This window comes from Ahaetulla prasina, chromosome 1 (genome assembly GCF_028640845.1).
Source record: "Ahaetulla prasina isolate Xishuangbanna chromosome 1, ASM2864084v1, whole genome shotgun sequence".
NCBI classification, from domain to species: Eukaryota; Metazoa; Chordata; class Lepidosauria; order Squamata; family Colubridae; genus Ahaetulla; species Ahaetulla prasina.
The window spans coordinates 336,053,754-336,073,927 of NC_080539.1; the positions used below are offsets into that span (position 1 = coordinate 336,053,754).

At 36.1% G+C, this 20,174-nt stretch overlaps 1 protein-coding gene across 14 annotated transcripts in view; it reads right to left on the bottom strand.

Annotated features, from left to right (window-relative positions):
* BCL11B (BCL11 transcription factor B) overlaps positions 1–20,174 on the bottom strand; it is a 174,087-nt gene that overhangs the window by 87,616 nt on the left and 66,297 nt on the right. For 11 of the 14 annotated variants that reach the window (XM_058162655.1, XM_058162661.1, XM_058162660.1 and 8 more), the window contains one exon: positions 3,365–3,571. The exons of the other annotated variants lie outside the window; for them this stretch is intronic. In XM_058162655.1, coding sequence (XP_058018638.1) covers positions 3,365–3,571 — 207 coding nt within the window. The remainder of the gene's footprint in view (positions 1–3,364; positions 3,572–20,174) is intronic. 14 annotated transcript variants of the gene reach the window in all.

A 20,174-nucleotide genomic window follows, 5' to 3' on the forward strand; every position in this document is an offset into this window, starting at 1 on the left:
GTACTTTTCCACCCCAGGCCACCCCAACGAAGCTATCGAAGTACTGTCCCGGTGTTTGGAAGCCGTACGGGTCTGGATGGGGAGGAACAGGCTCAAGCTCAATCCCTTCAAGACGGAGTGGCTGTGGATGCCGGCACCCCGGTACAGTCAGCTGCAACCGCGGCTGACTGTTGGGGGCGAGTCATTGGCCCCGATGGAAAGGGTGTGCAATTTGGGCGTGCTCCTGGATGGGCGGTTGTCCTTTGAAGACCATTTGACAACCGTCTCCAGGAGAGCTTTTTATCAGGTTCGCCTGATCCGCCAGTTGCGTCTCTTCCTGGACCGGGATGCCCTATGCACGGTCACTCATGCTCTCGTTACCTCTCGCTTGGACTATTGCAATGCTCTCTACATGGGGCTCCCCTTGAAGAGCACCCAAAGACTCCAGTTAGTCCAGAATGCAGCTGCACGGGTTATTGAGGGAGCAGCTCGGAGCTCCCATGTAACACCGATCCTGCGCAGACTGCACTGGCTACCTGTTGTCTTCCGGGTGCGCTTCAAGGTATTGGTTACTACCTTTAAAGCGCTCCATGGCTTAGGACCGGGATACTTACGGGACCGTCTACTGCCGTCCTCTATCTACCAACGACCGGTGCGTTCTCACAGAGAGGGACTCCTTAGGGTGCCGTCAGCCAAACAATGTCGGCTGGCGGCCCCCAGGGGGGAGGGCCTTCTCTGTGGGGGCTCCTACCCTGTGGAACGAACTTCCCCCTGGACTTCGACAACTATCTGACCTTAGGACCTTTTGCCGCGAACTTAAAACCTATTTATTCCGCCTTGCTGGACTGGCTTGATTTTTAAAATTTTAATTTGATTTTATGGGTTTTAAATTTTTGTCAATTTAACAGGATGTTATTGTATTTTAAATTTGGCCATTAGAATAAGTTTTTTAAGGGTTGTTTCTTATTATTGTATGTATTGTTCCTTTTGTATTTTATTTTGGCTGTTCACCGCCCTGAGTCCTTCGGGAGAAGGGCGGTATACAAATTAAATTATTATTATTATTATTATTATTATTATTATTATTATTATTATTATTATTATTATTATTATTATTATTATTATTATTATTAATTATGCTCAATCGGGCCTGCTCGGTCACCACTCCCTTCCTTAATCCTTTCTACCCTTCTCATCCTTCTTCTACTTTCCCCATCCTCCTCCTCACTTCTTGTTCTCTTTTTAATGCACTATTTTATATTGTCAGTATATATATTTTTAATTACTTTTATTTTACATGTTTTGTTGGATATGATGAGGTGCAGGTTACAGATATTAAAATAAAACAAATTTCCTGTATTTAAAACCTAAAGCGTACTTTAAATCTTTTATCGAACTACTTCCCCTATGTAATCCCTTTCACTGAATATGGATTGTTTTTCTAAAATGCTATGACAGCATCATTTATTCACATATAAAAATATGGAAAAATTAGGTTACTATTTCCTTTATGAAGGTCTTATGAATATTACAAGGATGCATTCAGGTCATAAGAAACCAATAAATGAATATTAACCTTGGAAAGTAATAACTAAGCTATATGTGGCCTAGAACTAGACACCTTGCTTTATCTTAACTTTTAAACCAGCCAAGTCTACAAGAAAAAAATTCTCACATTTATTCAAGCTAACATCATCCACACTAGCAGCATATCATGGTTATTTGGTAACATGCATCATACAATTCAAACATACTAAACAATATCTAAAGGTTACCACTTCTCAAAAGAAAAGCCAATATTTTTTCGTGTTCAGAGGCCTATTGGGAAAAATATATTTTATAATATAAGTCGTTTAGGGCAAGGACTTTTATGCTTCACAAATCAGTCTATGCCAAAGAAATAAAAATGTACAATTGCAATAATAAGCACCATAAGCCTTAGACAATATGTGTGGGTAACTTGCTGCAATAAATGAATGCTAGCTACAGTGGTATAAAAGAGTGTTAAAACATGAAAGAAATCCCTTCAACTTACATTTATGTAAAATTGTACATGTGTAGAATTCTAATGTGTAGTATTCATTGTTTATTGCAACCCAAATACTTATATTTCATTCATTCTTGCTTGGTCCATTTCTCACCTTTTTGCTTTTCCTTTTATTCTTTATTCTTTACCTTTATTTCTCCTTATAAAATTGTTACTTTTTTTCTTTTGTAAGTCCATCTCTTTATTAGATCATATAAAAGTTGTAGATCACTGATAGCATGTTTTTGTTGCTTATATTATGAATATTTGTAGCAGAAGTAAGTCAAATCCTGATCTTCTGGAAGGATTTTCTTATTAATGGTAGCCTTAATATATTACAAGAAGAAACCGACTACCTCCCAAAAAGGCATTATTCAAACTTCCTTTATAGCATAATCAAAGATTTGACAAACTCCAATGAAATTTTAGAAGAATAATTTTTCTTCCACAATTCAGTCTGATTTTTCCTTTGCTTTTTAAGGGCTAAAGATGAGCCTAGATATTCATTTCATTTAATATTCTGGTTCCCACTATGCCCAATCAAACTTGAGGGCAACATCTCGTTTCTCCCAGCAGTTATTATTCAAAGACATGTTACCTCTTCTTAGACCTTGCTTATAGCCCTTCTAATTAGTAGTCATGAAAGCCAGCAGTCATCAAATGCTGGAGCAGTTGATATCATTGTTAAATTATGCACTTCATAAAGATATACTTGTTTTGCTTCACTGTATCCTAAGATAGGGACTCCAATTCACCAGCTATTGAACTTCTCCCATTGAACTTCCTTTGGATGTTGGCCAAATCTGGGTAAAATTAGTGGACTACTTTTCAGTGGTATTCAATATTTACAAAGTCTTTTCCATAAAGATTGGTTTCCTTTCATTGCTTTCCATACAAGTCAGTGATGGAACAAAGACAAAATTAATGAGAGGCTTTTATAGCAGTGGAGGGAAAGTGTGCAGACCACAAGTATGCCATGTTCCAATGAGATCTGAAGAACACAAATCATCAGGAAGAAAGACTTCAGATGCTAACTGTTATCCAATTAAGTTTAGCATAAACAGCCCAGAGAGATGAAATCTTGATATCAGAGTATCACATTTGTATGAGGATTCTCAGACATTTGATCACAATGCAGTATAAACAAACCATCAGCCCCAGTGTTGGTGGCAACATCTGAGATCAACTAGCCCACACCCCCGGCAAAACAAGACCAAACTGGTTTTAATTCCTGTCTCAGCAATGGAAGATTGCTAGTGCTTTAGCTCTGTCCTTACATCCAAATGGACCTGATGCTTCCAGAGATATATCATGCTGGCAGATGATCTTCAGAGAGCAAAAATAAAATGTTTCTGTTACCTGACAACTGACAATGACATCCAAATGTGCCTGATGTCTCACTCTGAGAGCCGCCAACTGAGATTGCGCGCGCACCACAGCAGGGCAGGCTCAGGCAGGGCGGGACTGAGGTTAGAGCACGGAGAGGTGGCGGTGCGATCACTGATGCATGAGGGTGGGAGGAGGCAGTTATGGAGGCCGCCGGCAGCTTTGCAGGCCTGGACGGCCCTGAGGAAAAAACAATAGAAAAATCTGTCAGTGGTACCGATGTTTGAAAGCAGAGATGGAGAACAGGCGCAATGTAGGGCTGGCATGACCTGCAGTACATATTTGCTTAACAAACTGTAATGGAAGGAAGGAGAATAACCTTGAGGAACTGGATAAAAAGCCACTACCAAGCTAATGGTTAGGGGAAAAAATCTGAGCCCAGGCCTGTAACTGTAATGTGACTAAGCATCTCAAAAAAGATGATCCCTTGTATTCAGGAAGATAATGGGAGGGAGGAGAAAGTGCATTGAGATTGTGCAATTGATGTCAGCTTTTGAAGATAGATCAAACTAGGAAAACATCCATGCAAATGCTACTTGTATTGTAAGGTTACAGTAAAAGAATCTTGCAAGTCTGAATGCACTTTTCTCTCTTTATCATCCTGAGAACTAGGGAGAGGTCTTTTTGATATGCTTTCTTAGTTTACACCTCTAGCCTGGACTCAGATTTGTTTTATCTAGTCACTGCCCTGGTTATGGGTCTTCCTCCTGTTTCTCAAAGTTATTCCTTCTGCCCATTGCACAACTCACAGGGCAGAAGGAGACAGTAGTCAGTAGAAAGGCTTCTTTCTCCACTAAGGCCTTTCCTATGAGAAGGATAGATGACCCTCTTTCTTTTAAATGCCAAATGTGTTAGCACTATTTATTTATAAACCATCAAGGTACATGGGATGGGATTCAGTATAGTAATAGAATAACTATACAAATAAGTGAATGAATAAAGGCTGCAGTCATAATACCAAAGACAAAACTTGACTATGAAAAGCATACTTAAAGAATCTCTGATGTAGATGATAAATTTTGAGCATCCTTATTTTATTTGGTTTGTCTGTGGGATTTTTTTTCTTTTTCTTTTTATCTGTATGTTCACTTAGGAAATATTTTCTTTGCCTATGTCAGATCTTCTCAAAGGAAGAGAATATAAATATAAATACATAAGCAATTATTTTGGTGTTATTTTTCTTCTTCCTCAGTAATTCTCAAGACATTGATATGCAGTCCTTGATATATGACTGGTCGCTTTACAACTGTTTGAAGTTATGACTGACCTGAAAAAATGGCCTTATGTTATGTAACTGCACTTCGAGCTCTTGGCAACATAGCCACTTTTACAGCCATTTGCAAGATTCTGCAGTCACATCACTACGCTTTACAACAAATTTGCATAAAACTAACACTTCTGGGTTTTGGCAAAACTGCACCACAGCAAAACCATGGATTCCCTTAATAACCAGTGTTCACTTGACTGTGGCATTCACACTTACAGCTACCATTTTTGCTTAACAACCACCACAAAATGTCATAAAATCAGGTCGGTCGTGTTTTATTACCATTACAATTTATGAGCATAATGGGTAGGCTGCATTACTATCTCAATTTGAGTACTACCTTTATAGAGTCACTAGAATCTTAATCTATCTGTGACTAGATTATTAGCTGTTTATTGGGTTTTCTTCTTTTTTTTAATCCCTCCATAGTATAAACAAAAAGATTACAGGTAGAGTTTAGCTATGTATCATGTAGCAAAATGGCCAGCATCCTAACAAACTTCTGTCAGTCTCCAAAAATGTGATTTATTTCTGGAAGCGCCAAGCAGCAAAAGAAATGTGCTTTAAAAAGAATATGCCAGTTGTTCTGTTCAAATATAAATTAATACTGTTGTTTTGTTTGTCCTAATAACCAAAATAGTGATATAAAAATTATATTTAGACAGACATTTTCCAATAGTGTACTAAATAACTGTGAGTTGCTAAAATTTTCTTGATACTTTATGTATTTTGCCCACTCTCAAGAGCTGCTCTGACCATAATTTACCAGGTCAAAAACACCACTTCTGATAAAACATATTTACACGCAGGAAATAACCTGTCATAATAACCCTATAAGAGTTCTCAGCAACATTCCTGCTATTATGAAAAAAATCAAAAATGGAAGAGTAATAGGAGAGGACAATGTATGAGTTAAGTCATCTTATAGGCATTAGGGAGGAGCACCGGGGGACATTGCCAGAGCTATAGGTCATGTGCTTAGGAATCAGATTGAATGGGGATTACTGTTTATGGCCATCCTAATCCAGCTCGCCAAGAGGAAAAAGTGGGGGAACTGCTTGCCAAGTTACTACTGAACCAGGCCAAGCACAAAGTGCCACAACTCATAGCTGAAGCAACTTCATACAAGTGCCAGGAATCAAGCTCCCAGAATAAAGCATTTATGGCCCATTGTGGCTTCGTCGCTACTTGAGCTACAGCCAACAATGCATTCTACATATTTCATTTCTGCATTGTATTTTCCCATGTTAAGTCTATACAGAACATAACCTTTCTTTGTTGCTAATAGCTAGAAAGAAGCATTGTACCCTCAAATTGTATTATTCATTTAAAACATATACACACATATCTAAAAATCATCTGTTATTTAGAACTGTATTTAGTCTCTGTTTCTGGTATATTGGAAATGCTTTCCCTCTTGCTCTCTTGGCAGTCATCAGAATGACTTAAGCAATTAAATGAAAGCATAACACAGACACATATTGCATGAAGTTAACTTTTAGTTAGAACTCAGGCTGCTGTATCCATTTTTCAATAACTAAGTATTTGGCTGCCACCAACAATTACCTGATGCTCTTGAATCAATATACTTACTGTAGTAATCAAGTGCAGTTTCTTTAATAAGCTTACAAGTATAATAGTCTGTCAGTTTATTTCACATGAATTTTATAGACAAAGGAGTTTTAAAAATTACAAACTGTGTGTTTGTCATTTCCAACTATTTAAATACAATGCCTATCTACACTAGTATATACCTCCCAAAATACAAATCTTTGAAAGAAATGAGAATATAACAAAACAAATAACAAAATGCATCATAAAAAAACACCTAAGCTATTCACTATTCTCCAGTGTGGTGGTGATAGACTCCCAGGCATGGGATGACTCTTGCTCTTCTAGCTCTTTAGACTGAGTTCAAACTGAAGACACGCCTTCTGACAACAGTCCCCAGTTTCAACTCAGTCCAAAGCTCAACTAGACGTGTCAGGAACAGTTCTCAGAGCTGTTTAGCATTTAGGTACTTTTGTATCTAGGTAGAGTTCTTCTGGATTGAATACAGGGAGAGACACATTCACAGTTTACAGTGTGAAGAGCCATCAGCTCGAGCCTGCTGTCAGCTTTGGCAATCTGGCACTTAAAGGCGGCTGTCAGTAAAAAGACTCCACTGACAACCGGTGCCATTTTGAGTATAGTGTGAAGGGCCAGAGGCTCAAAACCGCTACTCAGAAACAGAAGCACATGCTGGAGAGCTCGAATGGAGCGGCAGACTGACAGCTCATGGCTTCAGACATACCTGAGATTTGACTTTTAGCCAAAATGAGGGCTCCTTTAACAGCTGGCACCCTTTTGAAATGGCTGTCGGCTTCGGCATTTTTCAGCACCAAAAGAAGCGGCTACTATTAACACTGTCAAATCACAAGATATTGGGATATGAGGAAAGAAAATGTAGACATATTTCCCTTCTACAGCAATTTTCTACTCAATACCTTTGCTCCCACTCAAGGATTCAAAGAGCTGTTGATTTTATTTCAGAAATCACCCAAAATTATTTAAATTATAATTTTCAACTGAGAAAGTGCCTTAATTGGCTTGGTGAATCTTAGAAATAGGAACCAAATCCTGGTTATCACATGCTTTTGTTAGTGACAGGAAGCTAAACAGGTTTTGAGGGCTAGACATGTATTATAATATGGAGACTATATTATAGTGATCTAAAATCGGGCTAAAGGACAACTGTTTGGCACTGTAGCTATTGCCTAGTCTATGTTCTATGCTTTTACATTATTTAAAAGGTACTTAAAATCACTGGAAAAATAATCTGTAGTGTACTATCCTCAATATATTGTAATAACTCTTACTTGATCTGTTCACTGTCACCTAACTCTAAGGCAACATTAGACTTATAATATTAATAATTTTATTATTTATTAAAATTAATATTATATTTTTATTCCAACTTTATTATTTTATAAGTAACTCATGATAGAAAACATATCTAATACTCCTTCCTCCTCCTTTTTCCCACAACAACCCTGTGATGAGAGTTGGGCTGAAAGAGAGTTAGTGACTCAAAAGTAGCTTTCATGACCAAGGTGGGAGTAGAACTCACTGTCTTTTGGTTTCCAGGTCATCACCTTAACCATTCGACTTTGAAAATTGCTTGTGTTCAATAAAGGACTACATGAAGGAAGAGACTGAATCTAGATAAGATATCAATCTGCTATTATTAGCAGAAACCCTTATCTAAGTATTGGAATCCAATCTGTGGAACATGTTGTGGAACATGTTGTGGAACCTGTTCATAAAATATATGTGTATCTTGGGACTGCCATTTAATAGTAAAGGATCTACATATAAATACTTAAAATTTGCTATCTGCAACTATTTCAGAATTAGCCCGATCTGACAATCTTGTTTATATCAAACTTCTCACAAATGAAGGTGAATTTACATGTCCCAGGACAATGTTGCAGTAGCCAATCTGGATTGGTCACTGGGACCAGAAGTTTTGTCGTCCGAGCTTTTGGACTCGTGCTGGAGCCCATTTTCGTGAAGATGAATCTGAGTCAGTCGTCTCTGGTCCCGGTGACCAAGTCAGATTGGATCCTGCATATTTATCACATCATATAATAAGCTCTTTCAAATTGGACTATGCTTGAAGAAGCATCAAATGGTACAAAAAGACTGCTAACTGCAAATCAATACCTGGTATTATGATCATATTACTCATATTACTTGAAAGTTCTGCAAAAGTTTTCAATTGCTTTCTCTTATCTATAAACAGCTTATTTGCTGATTATCTGCACATTACCTTCTTCATGAACTTGCCTAAGTATGAGCAGAAACAAACATTCCTGGTCCCAGATGTCTGGATGCTACCTTTCAGACTATTCTCCATTAGGAGCTAAAATTGGTTTACATCCTTTGCTTTTTAGGAAAAAAAGATTTCTTTTTAATCTACTTAAGTGAAGAGTCATTTAATTTACTAGTAATGGCCTAAATTTGTTTCAATGTTTCAGTACAGTTTTATTGTTTTATGTCTTTATTAGCTACTATTGTTACTGGATTTATTTCATCTCAGACACAGTTGAGGAAAAGTGTTGTATAAATACTATTAAAAAATAAAGTATAACTATTACTTATGATTTCCTCCTCCTATTTGCCTAGAAGGCCTAGTTTTTCATTAAAAATAGCATTTATCCTCCTCATGTTTTTCATCTATTTATCCCGGTCTGAAAACTATAGCTAGCATGGTGATCTGATAGCTACAGATGTGAATCCAATAGAAATACTTCATCCTTGGCACTACTTTCAGCACTTCAGTCTGCATGGACTGCATTTGAGTTTGTCATTTATCTTAAATGGCTAAAAGACTACCAGGGCAACACATTTGTGTGAAGTTGTTGCCAAACCACAAGTGAAGGGCCCTAAATCCTTGGCATAAATACTTGAGCTCTGCAGCATCAAGGAAAAAATATGTGTCCTTTGTGATTTTTATTTTTTAAACAAAGTCTGGACCTTCAGATTATTTATTCTTTGCTCTCCCACCTTCTCATTTCAAATTGTTACACAAACAGGTAAAATAAGATACTGACAGAAACTGCACCTAAATTGCAATCTGGAAGTGACTTGTCTGCCAAGCCAATGAAAGCAAATGGCAGAATGTCTAAATATATATAAATAATTTTGCTTGGCATTTAAAAAATGCAAAGATAGTGTCATGATCTTTTAATACCTCAAGAAAGAGATAAAGTAAGAAGAGTAAAGAAAAATTCCTAAATTATTTTAAAACTTAAGTTTGTAATTACTGGAAAAAATGCATGTCTATTCTATTTAATAATGTTACAATTTTTACTGATGCTCTTAGTTTCACCAAACCTACAATGTATGAGTATTGTTGATTCTTTATGTATCCCACATTCACTGTGATAATTGCTTCCCAGAGAGAGAAAACTTGTTTGTAGAAATCACAAATCAGGACTAGTCTTACTTCAAAACAGCCACAGGCTGAGATTACATTTTCAGAAGTCCTTTTTTGTGACAATTAACCCCCTCATTTGTTTTTGAAGCTCACTTTACAATTTCACTCTGATTTTTCTCCACTCTTATTTATTTTGACTATCATATCTGGGTTTAAAAATCCAGACAATTGCTCGATGTCACTAAAGAATTCTGAATTGTTGCCATCTACTGAGGTTCAAGATTTTTGCAGTCCAAATTTTCCGTATAGATATTTAGGATTATATAGAGACTTTTCTATAGCCCTGTAGTTCCCTAGATTCAGAATGACCTTAATGGCTACCAATATCATTCCTACTCTTCCATTTTCAAAAGCAGCAAAAAATATCCACACTGAAACGAAAGAACCCGTTATTGTCATTACTATTTAGCTGCACCCACTGGAGTAATTTATTTTCATCTGAGAAAAAAAAATACCGATAACTCTCTCCACAAATAGGATGGAGAATTTTGAGAAGCCATTTTCACAGAAACTCGAAAAGGCACATGCCATTCAGCTTTTTTAACTTCTCTCTAGAATTTAACAAACCAGACTACACAAAGACCACAGGCCTTAACATGTTATGTAACCTATTCTGACCAAGGCTTTGCAAGTTTTTTGCACAAACCACACCTCAATTAAATACAAGGGTGGCTAATATCTTCTGCACTGAGTCATATCCCTTGGGTTCTTGAGTAGTTGCCAAAATAATTCTAAGACAGTCAGGCCTACAGCCACTTCTGTTAGACAAAGTGATTCTTAATAGGTAAAAGTAATGAGAAAAATATTCAGAACAACTGCAGATAAGGTAGAAAAAGCAAAAAATGTAGCCTTTCCCAACCTAGTCTCCCTCCAGACATACTAAGCTATAAATCCTCTCCCTTGCCAACCCATAGTCCTAATAGTTGAACTAACTGATTGATGAATTCAACATATCTGGAGCATGCCAAACTAGGAAAATTACACTATCCTATAGTACAGGTAGTCCTTGACTTACATTCATTCAGTGACCAGTCAAAGCTGTCTGAAAACTTGGCTCTTTTAAGACTTGTGATTGAGACTTAAGGACAAGCAAAGTCCAGGGGGAATCCAGATTTCCTTAACAACCATAGTTATTAACTATTACTAAGTTAATAACTACAGTGATTCACTTAACAACTGTGGCAAGAAAGGTCATAAAATGGGGCAAAATTCATTCAACAACTGTCTCTTTTAGAAATAGAAATTTTGGGCTTGATTGTGGTTATCAGTCAAGGACTACTTATATCTAACACTGGCACAAAAGACAAAGATTATGACACCTCTGGTATACAGGTAGTCCTTGGCTTACAACCATATTCTTAGTGACCATTCAAAGTTATACTGAAATAAGTAACTTAACGTGATTGGTAAAAACACTTATATCTGTCACAGCACCTCTGCAAGGCACCTCTGTACCAAGTACCATGATCATGATCTTGGTACTTGGCAACTGACTCACATTTATGACAACTGCAGCATCCATAAGCCATGTGATTGCCATCTGAAACCTTCCAAGCCAGCTTTTAATAAGCAAAGTCAATGGGAAACCAGCAGGCAAGGTTGCAAGTCATAATCATGTGATATCTTGCTTAACAACCATGGCTTAAAAAGTCATAAAACTGGTGTGGTTATTTGATGCCTCACTTAACAACCACACCACTTAAAATGATTTTTCTGATCCCAATTGTGGTTGTAAGTCAAGAACAACCTGCATTGCCTATAATTTTAGAATTAAGGATGGATTAGTAAGAGAAATAAATAAATACCAATTTAATAGGTGGCACTTACCATGAAAACAATTACATATTTGAATTATGCTTTGAGACAGAGATAAAAAATCTCCAATATGAAAATATACGTAAGTGTTCATATAGACAATGTTGCTTAGTAATAGCTGAGATATTTCATTGTAGAAACTTTGGTTTCAGCTAGCTCCTAATTGGAGAATATAGTAATTATTTCCCTGTTGCAAAACTTATAGTTTTGGCAAGCTTTAAGATTTCTCTAGTTTCATTTCTATAGAGCTATTATTTTTAAGAGACATCAAGGTTAATCCCATTGTAACTCTTATAAATATTCTAGATTTTGGAGAAAACCAAAGCATCAGGATATGGTGGAATAATAACAGAAGCAAGAGGGACTAATAAATTGTTACAGGTTTTGCTTTTACGGTTCTCATATTTTACAGTAAGCTTTTTGTCACATTTTCCTGCAATGTAACATTATTATCAAACACCACGTTTTTTTCCCTACAGGCGTTTGAAATACATTATGTGCTTAATTTACCCTCAACATAGGTCTGAATTTTTTGAATTTGTATTCAGTACTGGTTCAAATACAGCACAACAATGCTGCTTAAAGGAAATACAACTAAATCTGCTTCTAGTGCTGAAGAAACCAAGTTGTATTTCTATTTAACAATGAATACACACAAACACACACAGAGAATAGATGACAGCTGCATACAGATAGTGATTTCTCTGTTATTATTTACAGTTGTTTGGATTTTTGCAGTTCAGATATCCTCAATCAATATGCTTCTTTCATCTTCATGTTGTCGAAGAGAACATCTTCAAGAAAACCTAGTATTTTATAATTTTTTAAAAAATTGTTTAGGAGAATGGAAGCAATCTATCCTCAATATATACATAATATTGACAACCCAATGGAAGGGAAAATTGGGTGAAGGACAGAAGGCAGGCAGAATTAATGGGGGACACACAAAATTTTATTGCAGTATCACAAAAATCCAAATTGTATCATTATAACAGTAAATTCCAGATTATAATTTGTTTTCCTGATTAATGTTATTGGACTTTGCCAATCACAAGCAAAAATTTGCCTTAGAATTTGATCTATTAGAGTCCTATTAAGCCAGCTTTAAAAGCTAAGTAATGTTTTTTTACAATAATTCAATTTAAAAATTAAAATTCTGCCCTTTCCCTTAATGTCCATATATATTATGTTTAGATAAAAATAAATGAAAGCAAACTGTCAATGCATATTAATTAAAAACAGAAAATAGGTTTGCTGAGCTAAGAAAATTATATTTAAAACTAGGACTGCTTATTGTTATCATCACTACCATCACTGTTATTTTCATTCTTTTTCCATTTTTCAAAGGTTTATGCTCTCTAGTTTAAAGTACATACATATTATAAACACAGTAATAGAATCATAATTAATATGAAAATATTAAACTACGGTAATATAATACAGCAGACCTAAATCATGTGAAATAACATTTTATTAATATTTTCTGTCTTGTTAAATGAAAAAAAACCAAATACCAGTAGGATTCTCTTGTAGATGGAAAACAGACTTATTCCACAGGGGATATATTAGAATATAAAATACACTATATCTATTTTGCATATTGTATATTCTTTAGACCGTAAGGTACCATTAAATTATAGTTACACGCTATACCAATTTTTGAAGTAGCACAACAGAAGAACCAGGTTCAATACTAATGTGAGTTTTCATTTTTGTCTTTCCTACAGTGAAACAAAACTGGGAACTGGACTCTGCATATCAGAAGCTATCAAGAATGTTCAAAAAGTGCACCCCCTCTGCTTTTCATGGAAGAATGCCAGTAAGTATGGCTTGAATTTAAGTCTGCTTTTGAACATGCAATCTCTCTGGTACTTTGATTTTCCTGTATGGCCATTAGGGAAACAGAGAAAAAAAATCTCTATAAACCCCACAGGTCTCTGGAGCAGTTTACTTCACCTACTAAAAGTATCCACTTCACAGCAAGATAAGCTGGATTTTTAAAAACAGAACAATTAACAGTAATCAAATTCACTTTTACCTTTACCCTGTCATCCAGCAATCATCCCCAATGCAAATGAGTATGAAACAAATAGTTTCTTGGCCTAGATTAAATATCGTTACTGCAGATGGGAACCTTGGGTTGGAAACTGTAGACACTGATGAATACCAAACACATCTAAGATATTTTTTTATACTTCCTCTCTCATCACATAAGCTACATATATGCACACAAAAAGAAAACGAGAGCAGTCAAAGAAAATCAAACCACAAGATCCAAATAAAATTTAAAACATACACAAGAGGCTTGGGTTGCCACATTTAAGGTATGTTCCTCATTTATTTTCATCTGCATCTAAGATCTGTGGGAAAACACTGCTAATGCATAACTGTACCCACATTTTTAAAAAATAAACCAAACAGAAACCTGTGCAAGAACACAATTTTTGCACTCACTCTTTTTTCCTTTGCCTTTGATTGTCTGAGTAAGAGTAAGCTTCTTTTAAGACTCTCCTGGTTTACATATTGGAAACATGACCATTTTCTCTTTGTATAAGCCATACACAAAATCATTTATTTATTGATCATATTGCCTATTTCTTTACATCCCATCTCCCTCAGAAATTTGCAAACTTCACACAATTTTTCAACTTAAACTGTTTTTTTACTAAAGAATTACAAACTGCTTCATAGATATTAGAAACAAAATGCCCAAATTTATATATTATGTAGACCTTCACAACTGATATATGTGTATGCTATTTAGAAAAAAATATGCATACATAAAAGACAGCCACAATTATCCTAGGTCCCATGGAACTAGCATACAACATATGTTCCCAGTCAAAACAAGACGACTATGGCTCTCAACAAAATTTAGGTGTATCTGTCAACTAAACTGGGATGTGAGGCTGCTGTTGTCACATATGAATCTTAAATCAATCTATCCTTTAGTTAATTTAACATCTCACCACTGTAAATACAGAAGCAAAAGCGAAGATTAGGAATTTGAAATTACATGGGTGGGGGGAGAGTTTGGATTTCATGTGCAAAGCATTTGGATGCTATTGAAACAAAAGATGCTCTAAATCCTGTGTGTCTTTGTATTACAAGACAATAGCAAGCAAAAGGCTATTCAAGGAATTGTATTGGCTACTGATATTCTTAGCCTTTTTTACCTATGAACAATCATACTGTTATAGCAATGGGTAGATAAGTGGCCCAAAATTTAAAGCACGGCTGCCTGTTATGGATATTGATTCAAAGTCACTTTTATACTTCTACAGAATTTCACCATTCACAGATATTTAGACTGACTTCAGTTGCCTCCATATACAATTCAGTTTAGGAAAGAGATATTATAAAGCCTTTCCAAAACCTAGCTTATTAATCATTTAAATAAATATTTTTACAAAAGAAGCTGCTAGTCAATATATTATAATGCACATAAAACAATATTTACAGAAAAAGAGGTAAGAACAAATACACATACAACATGCTGAAGGATAACCAAAAGAGCTTGAATGTTCACCAATGCACCAGCCAAAATCTCTAATCAAAATGCATAAGTAGCAAGGTTTTTTTTCATGTGAAGGATCACGTAGCAACTGATTTCTAACAACCCCTTTAAACCTGCTTGCTTTTTTTTAAAGCAAGAAAGGATTTATAATAAAAATGCATTTCTTTACATCCAGAATTCCTACTGATTTCGTATAAATGAGTCATAGATCAAACAGGAAATGTTGAGAGCAGGAAAGAGAGGCTGAAAGTGAGGGACACTGGCATGGAAACCTGATAGTCCCCTTACTGCCTCCCCCTGTCTATCCCACCCACCCCCCATGCCAAGACATTAATTCTCACAAGTCAGAGAAAATTACTATGCATGAATGCAAAAAGCATGATCAGGAGTAATTAACGTGGCTTCATATGCAAATTTTATTAATGCAGAAGTACAAAGTCATTATGCAAATGAAACTTACGTCAACTCTCTTGACAAATATTCATCTCTGAAGCTCAAGTTTCTCCTTTTATTGGAAAAAAAAGCGCTTTGAATTTAAAATAAAAGAGAGAAATTGGGGAGGAGAGAAGTGATGAAGACTTTATGACAAGTTTGTGAAGTTGGTTTTCAACCCCCCAAAAATCTTGCATTGTTGGGTGTGTGCTTTTTTTCCTTGTTGTTGTTGTTGGCAGGTACACGACAGAAAAGCTGGAGTGGGGGGAGAAAGCTACCAACAGCAGGCAGCCAATCAAAACGCCAGCGGCAGTAATGAGTGCGATTGATGACTGTTTGGCTTTACTGCAGGGTAATGAACTAGAATCCAGTCTGAGGAGAAAAAATATGAATATTCATGAAGCTGTGCTCCTGCCTTTGATGATTAAAGAAATTTTTAATATTCAAATAAGCGCTTGCCAAGTGATTAACAAAGAACAAGCATGCAGGAATATGGAAATAGAACTGCGGAAGATTGGGGAGTCACAGCCTGAGCAGCAAAGACAGCACAAAATTTCACAAACAAGATAGGCAGATAACCCAATTGAAGCCATACAATTAAAAAAAAATTAAATCATTGGTTCAATGTTTTATCAGCTGCTTTCTTTTAAAAATGGGGGATAGAAAAAAAATGCCTAAGTGAGTAGCAAGATTGGATCAGAGAAGGGGAAATCATAATTAAATATACTGTTTGCTCACAGACGAAAAGCCCATTTCCTCATAAAGCATACCCTGAGAAGAAGATTGGGCTTTTTTAAAATAGTAATTATGTTTTGGTTAAAAACCGATAGAGCTACAGAAAGATAATTCTACTGGGAACCTTGATGCACTGGTTTTCATTATATGACTTTGGAAGGTGTGTGGAGAATTTTATTTCTATCACTACAATCTACAACAGGGCTTCTCAAGTGGAAAAAAGCTCAGAAAGCTATAAATGGTGAAAATCTATAACCTGGGCAATGCCAAACCTATACAGACCATCAGATGATCAATGGTTTTTGTTTTAATGTTATCAGGCTGCTCCCAAGGGATATTCAGTCATTTGAAAAGCATCCTGTGATACGCTGAGTGCTAAAAGACCTTGTGTTTAAACCTGACACGTCTTTCTGGCAAATGGAGTTGCAGGCACTGTTGAAAAAGCAGGAAGGTGGGTTTTTGGTTTTTTTTTAAACCACATTTCTCTGACTCTGTGCCTCCTCCAAACTGTTGTAGAGGCTTAGGGATTGAACAGAGTGTATGAACAATTTGAGAGAACATGAGACACAATGGACAAGTTTCAAATCTCCATAGAAACAGCATCTTTGGGAGAGGTCATACTTTAATAGGAGAGCATACGCTTTGTGTGAAGAACACCCCAGATTCTATCCTTGGTATTTCCTGTTAAAAATACTTCAGCGCTAGAAAAGTCCTAAGAAAAGTTATCCCAAGAAGCAAATTGGTCTGCATTACACTGGAATGGTCTTGTTTAGCATGAGAAAAGTCACTGTGTTCAACTGCATCAAATATAGGTAGATGCCAAGGTAAAGGTACAGCAGATCCTCTTCATGGCAAACTCTAATCCCTGCTTCTTACCAGTGCCTTATGAAGCAGTAGAAGGCAGTTTCAGATGTTTATCGTTGGAAAGGAAAAATGAGAAAATAAATTTCTAAATCACTGGGCTTCTGTACCAGTTTTCTGTCCCATTTAACACCTATCAATGCCTTCATCTATCGATGTCTTATAATTAACATAACATAACATAATAACAGAGTTGGAAGGGACCTTGGAGGTCTTCTAGTCCAACCCCTTGCTGAGGCAGGAAACCCTACACCATTTCAGACAAATGGCTATCCAACATTTTCTTAAAAATTTCCGGTGTTGGTGCATTCACAACTTTCACATTCACAGGCAAGCAATTCACCTTTACTAACTCAATGAAAGCTTTAAAAACTCTATAAAAGAGTCACAATGAAGCACATAACGACGATATTAAATGATAAACATGGGTGTTTTATTCCAAATACCATTAATTAATTAGATGACGACATCAACTTTTAGGCAGTTTTGAATAAGAAATGTTGAATCCCTCACTATTGCACGGTTAAGCATTCTATGATATTTCAGAGATGAGAAGCAACATGTTCAGAACTCCTAAGGGTAAGAAAAACAAAACTTTTCCACTTTTATAGCTGTATTCCATAGATCAACAGTGAATAAGCCATTGGTGGCTAAAACCACAAAGCGAGTAGGACTACATGACAAATATGGGAGGAGTTAAAATTGAGCTTTATGGATTCCATTTCATTATTTACTTGAGATCTATCTATATGGTTTAACTGCAGTTGCAACATAGCATCAGTTCTCAACAATCATAGTTTGTGCTTCCAAGAAGCACAAAAGGGGATTTGGGAATCATAGGTTGCTATTTATACCACAGAAAAACAATTATCTATGACAAGGCAGAGGTTAGAACATAAAATAAGTATTTTACCCTTTTACTTCAGTTGAATATGGAAAGCTTTGCCTTTTTAAAAGCCCAAACATGTTAATTTAAGTATTATATTCTTAAGTTTCACAAAGATGGTCTTTCAAAAGTAAGGTCAATAAATCACATGGGGGGAGAGGGGGGTGTGGAGAGAGGGGGAAAGAGAGGGAGGGAGCAGTGGTAAAATCCACATTTTTTTACTACCGGTTCTGTGGGAATGGCTTGGTGGGCATGGTGTGGCTTGGTGGGGGTGGCAGGGGAAGTATACTGCCAAATCTCCATTCCCACCCCACTCCAGGGGAAGGATACTGCAAAATCTCCATTCTCACCCCGCTCTAGGGCCAGAATAGTATTTGCCAGTTCTCTGAACTACTCAATTTCCGCTACCAGTTCTCCAAACTGCTCAAAATTTCCACTACCGGTTCTCCAGAACCTGTCAGAACCTGCTGGATTTCACCCCAGGGAGGGAGGGAGGGAGGGAGGGAGGGAGGGAGATAGATAGATAGATAGATAGATAGATAGATAGATAGATAGATAGATAGATAGATAGATAGATAGATAGATGGATGGATGGATGGATGGATGGATGGATGGATGGATGGATGGATGGATAGACAGACAGACAGACAGACAGACAGACAGACAGATAATTTTCACTTGTTTGATAAAGCTAAGAATCCTTCACACTCATAGCTGTGCAGTTCTGAAAATGTACAGTTGTGAAAACGAAATGTAAAGTTTCACAACTCCTGGTCAGCTATTTGAAGCCAAGGACCACAAAGGAAAACAGGAACAGTTCTGTAATTATTATTTCCTTGGAACTGTAACTATATGAAGTTATCCTTATAAGAATTTTGTTTTTCTTTCATGAAATGCATCCACGGAGGCTTCAGCATAAGAGCATAAGAGATTTTATCATTTTTCCTTCTGCAATTTTCCCTATACATCACTGTTCTAAACAATCCTTCCCTTGTATTTGAGAAAAGAATATGGATATCTTGCAGCAACATAAAAGGTCCATTCTCTCTGATCTCATATGCAGATTGCAGCTTCAATAGTATATTTTTCACTTATGGATTGGGGGGGAATTATAGTAAAAGTGATATTTTTATGAGTATTATGCATATCTAGCATTTCAAAAAATCTATTATTACAGATTTACAACAAGCACCTCACATATCTGGAATGTTTAGATTACCTTTTATTAAAAGGTATAAATAAATAGCCTACCCCAAACAAAGATTATGTAGCAAGAAAATGCTACAAACTGCAAGACTATTTTTCCCATTATCTATTGGCTTCTCTCAAAAGAGTGTAGTTTTGTACATACGGTTGTATGTGTGAAATTCAACCTCTACCACACTCATAGAGAAATGGCATGGTCATAAATCACTTTACCATGACCTGCAGCTAGTATAATCCACTCACGGCTCATTTAAACATATGGGATTAAACATTTTTTGTAGCATTATTAGGTAATCACACGGTTAAGAAGGTTGACTTAATATGGGTTGTGAGGTTTTACCTTTTTTTTTCTTAAATTGAAATACCTATCCTCAGCTCACATTAGGCTGTATGTCAGTTTGAACCATTTTCTTCATTCTTTATCAAACATGAATGGATTCTTCTATTTCATACATCCATACTATAATAATATGCACATCTCTATAATAATACGAACAAGTCTATGAAGCAAGTAAACAATTCAAACAATGTTTTAGAATAGTTCTACTATCTCAAATATGTTTATTTCAGAAAAAAGCTACTTCTACTATCGTAAAAAGCCCTTCCTTATGTCCACAATGGAATTTGTAGGGAGAATGAGAACTATAAACTATACCATGTTTTCCCAAAAATAAGACCTGTCTTATTTTTTTTGAACCCTGAAATAAGCACTTGGTCTTATTGCCATGCGCTCAAAAGCCCAATTGAGCTTATTATCAGGGAATGTCTTATTTTGGGGGAAACAGAGTATTAACTAAAGTAACTTGTAACTTATTCAATTTTAATGTGATTTTATACACTTATACATATATTTATGGTTTGATTTTAATGTTGTAAGCCGCATAGAATCACCTTGTGACAAAATGGGCAACAAACAAACTTAATAAATAAATTACTGTATCAAAAAAATCTCAACAATTCAAAAATTCTCAATGCTCACCAGCAGGAAGGTTCTGAATGTTAGTTTATTAATAATAATTAATATAAATATTTTTCATACCTTTAGTGTCCTCTATTCAAGAATTTTGATGTATATACAAGCCT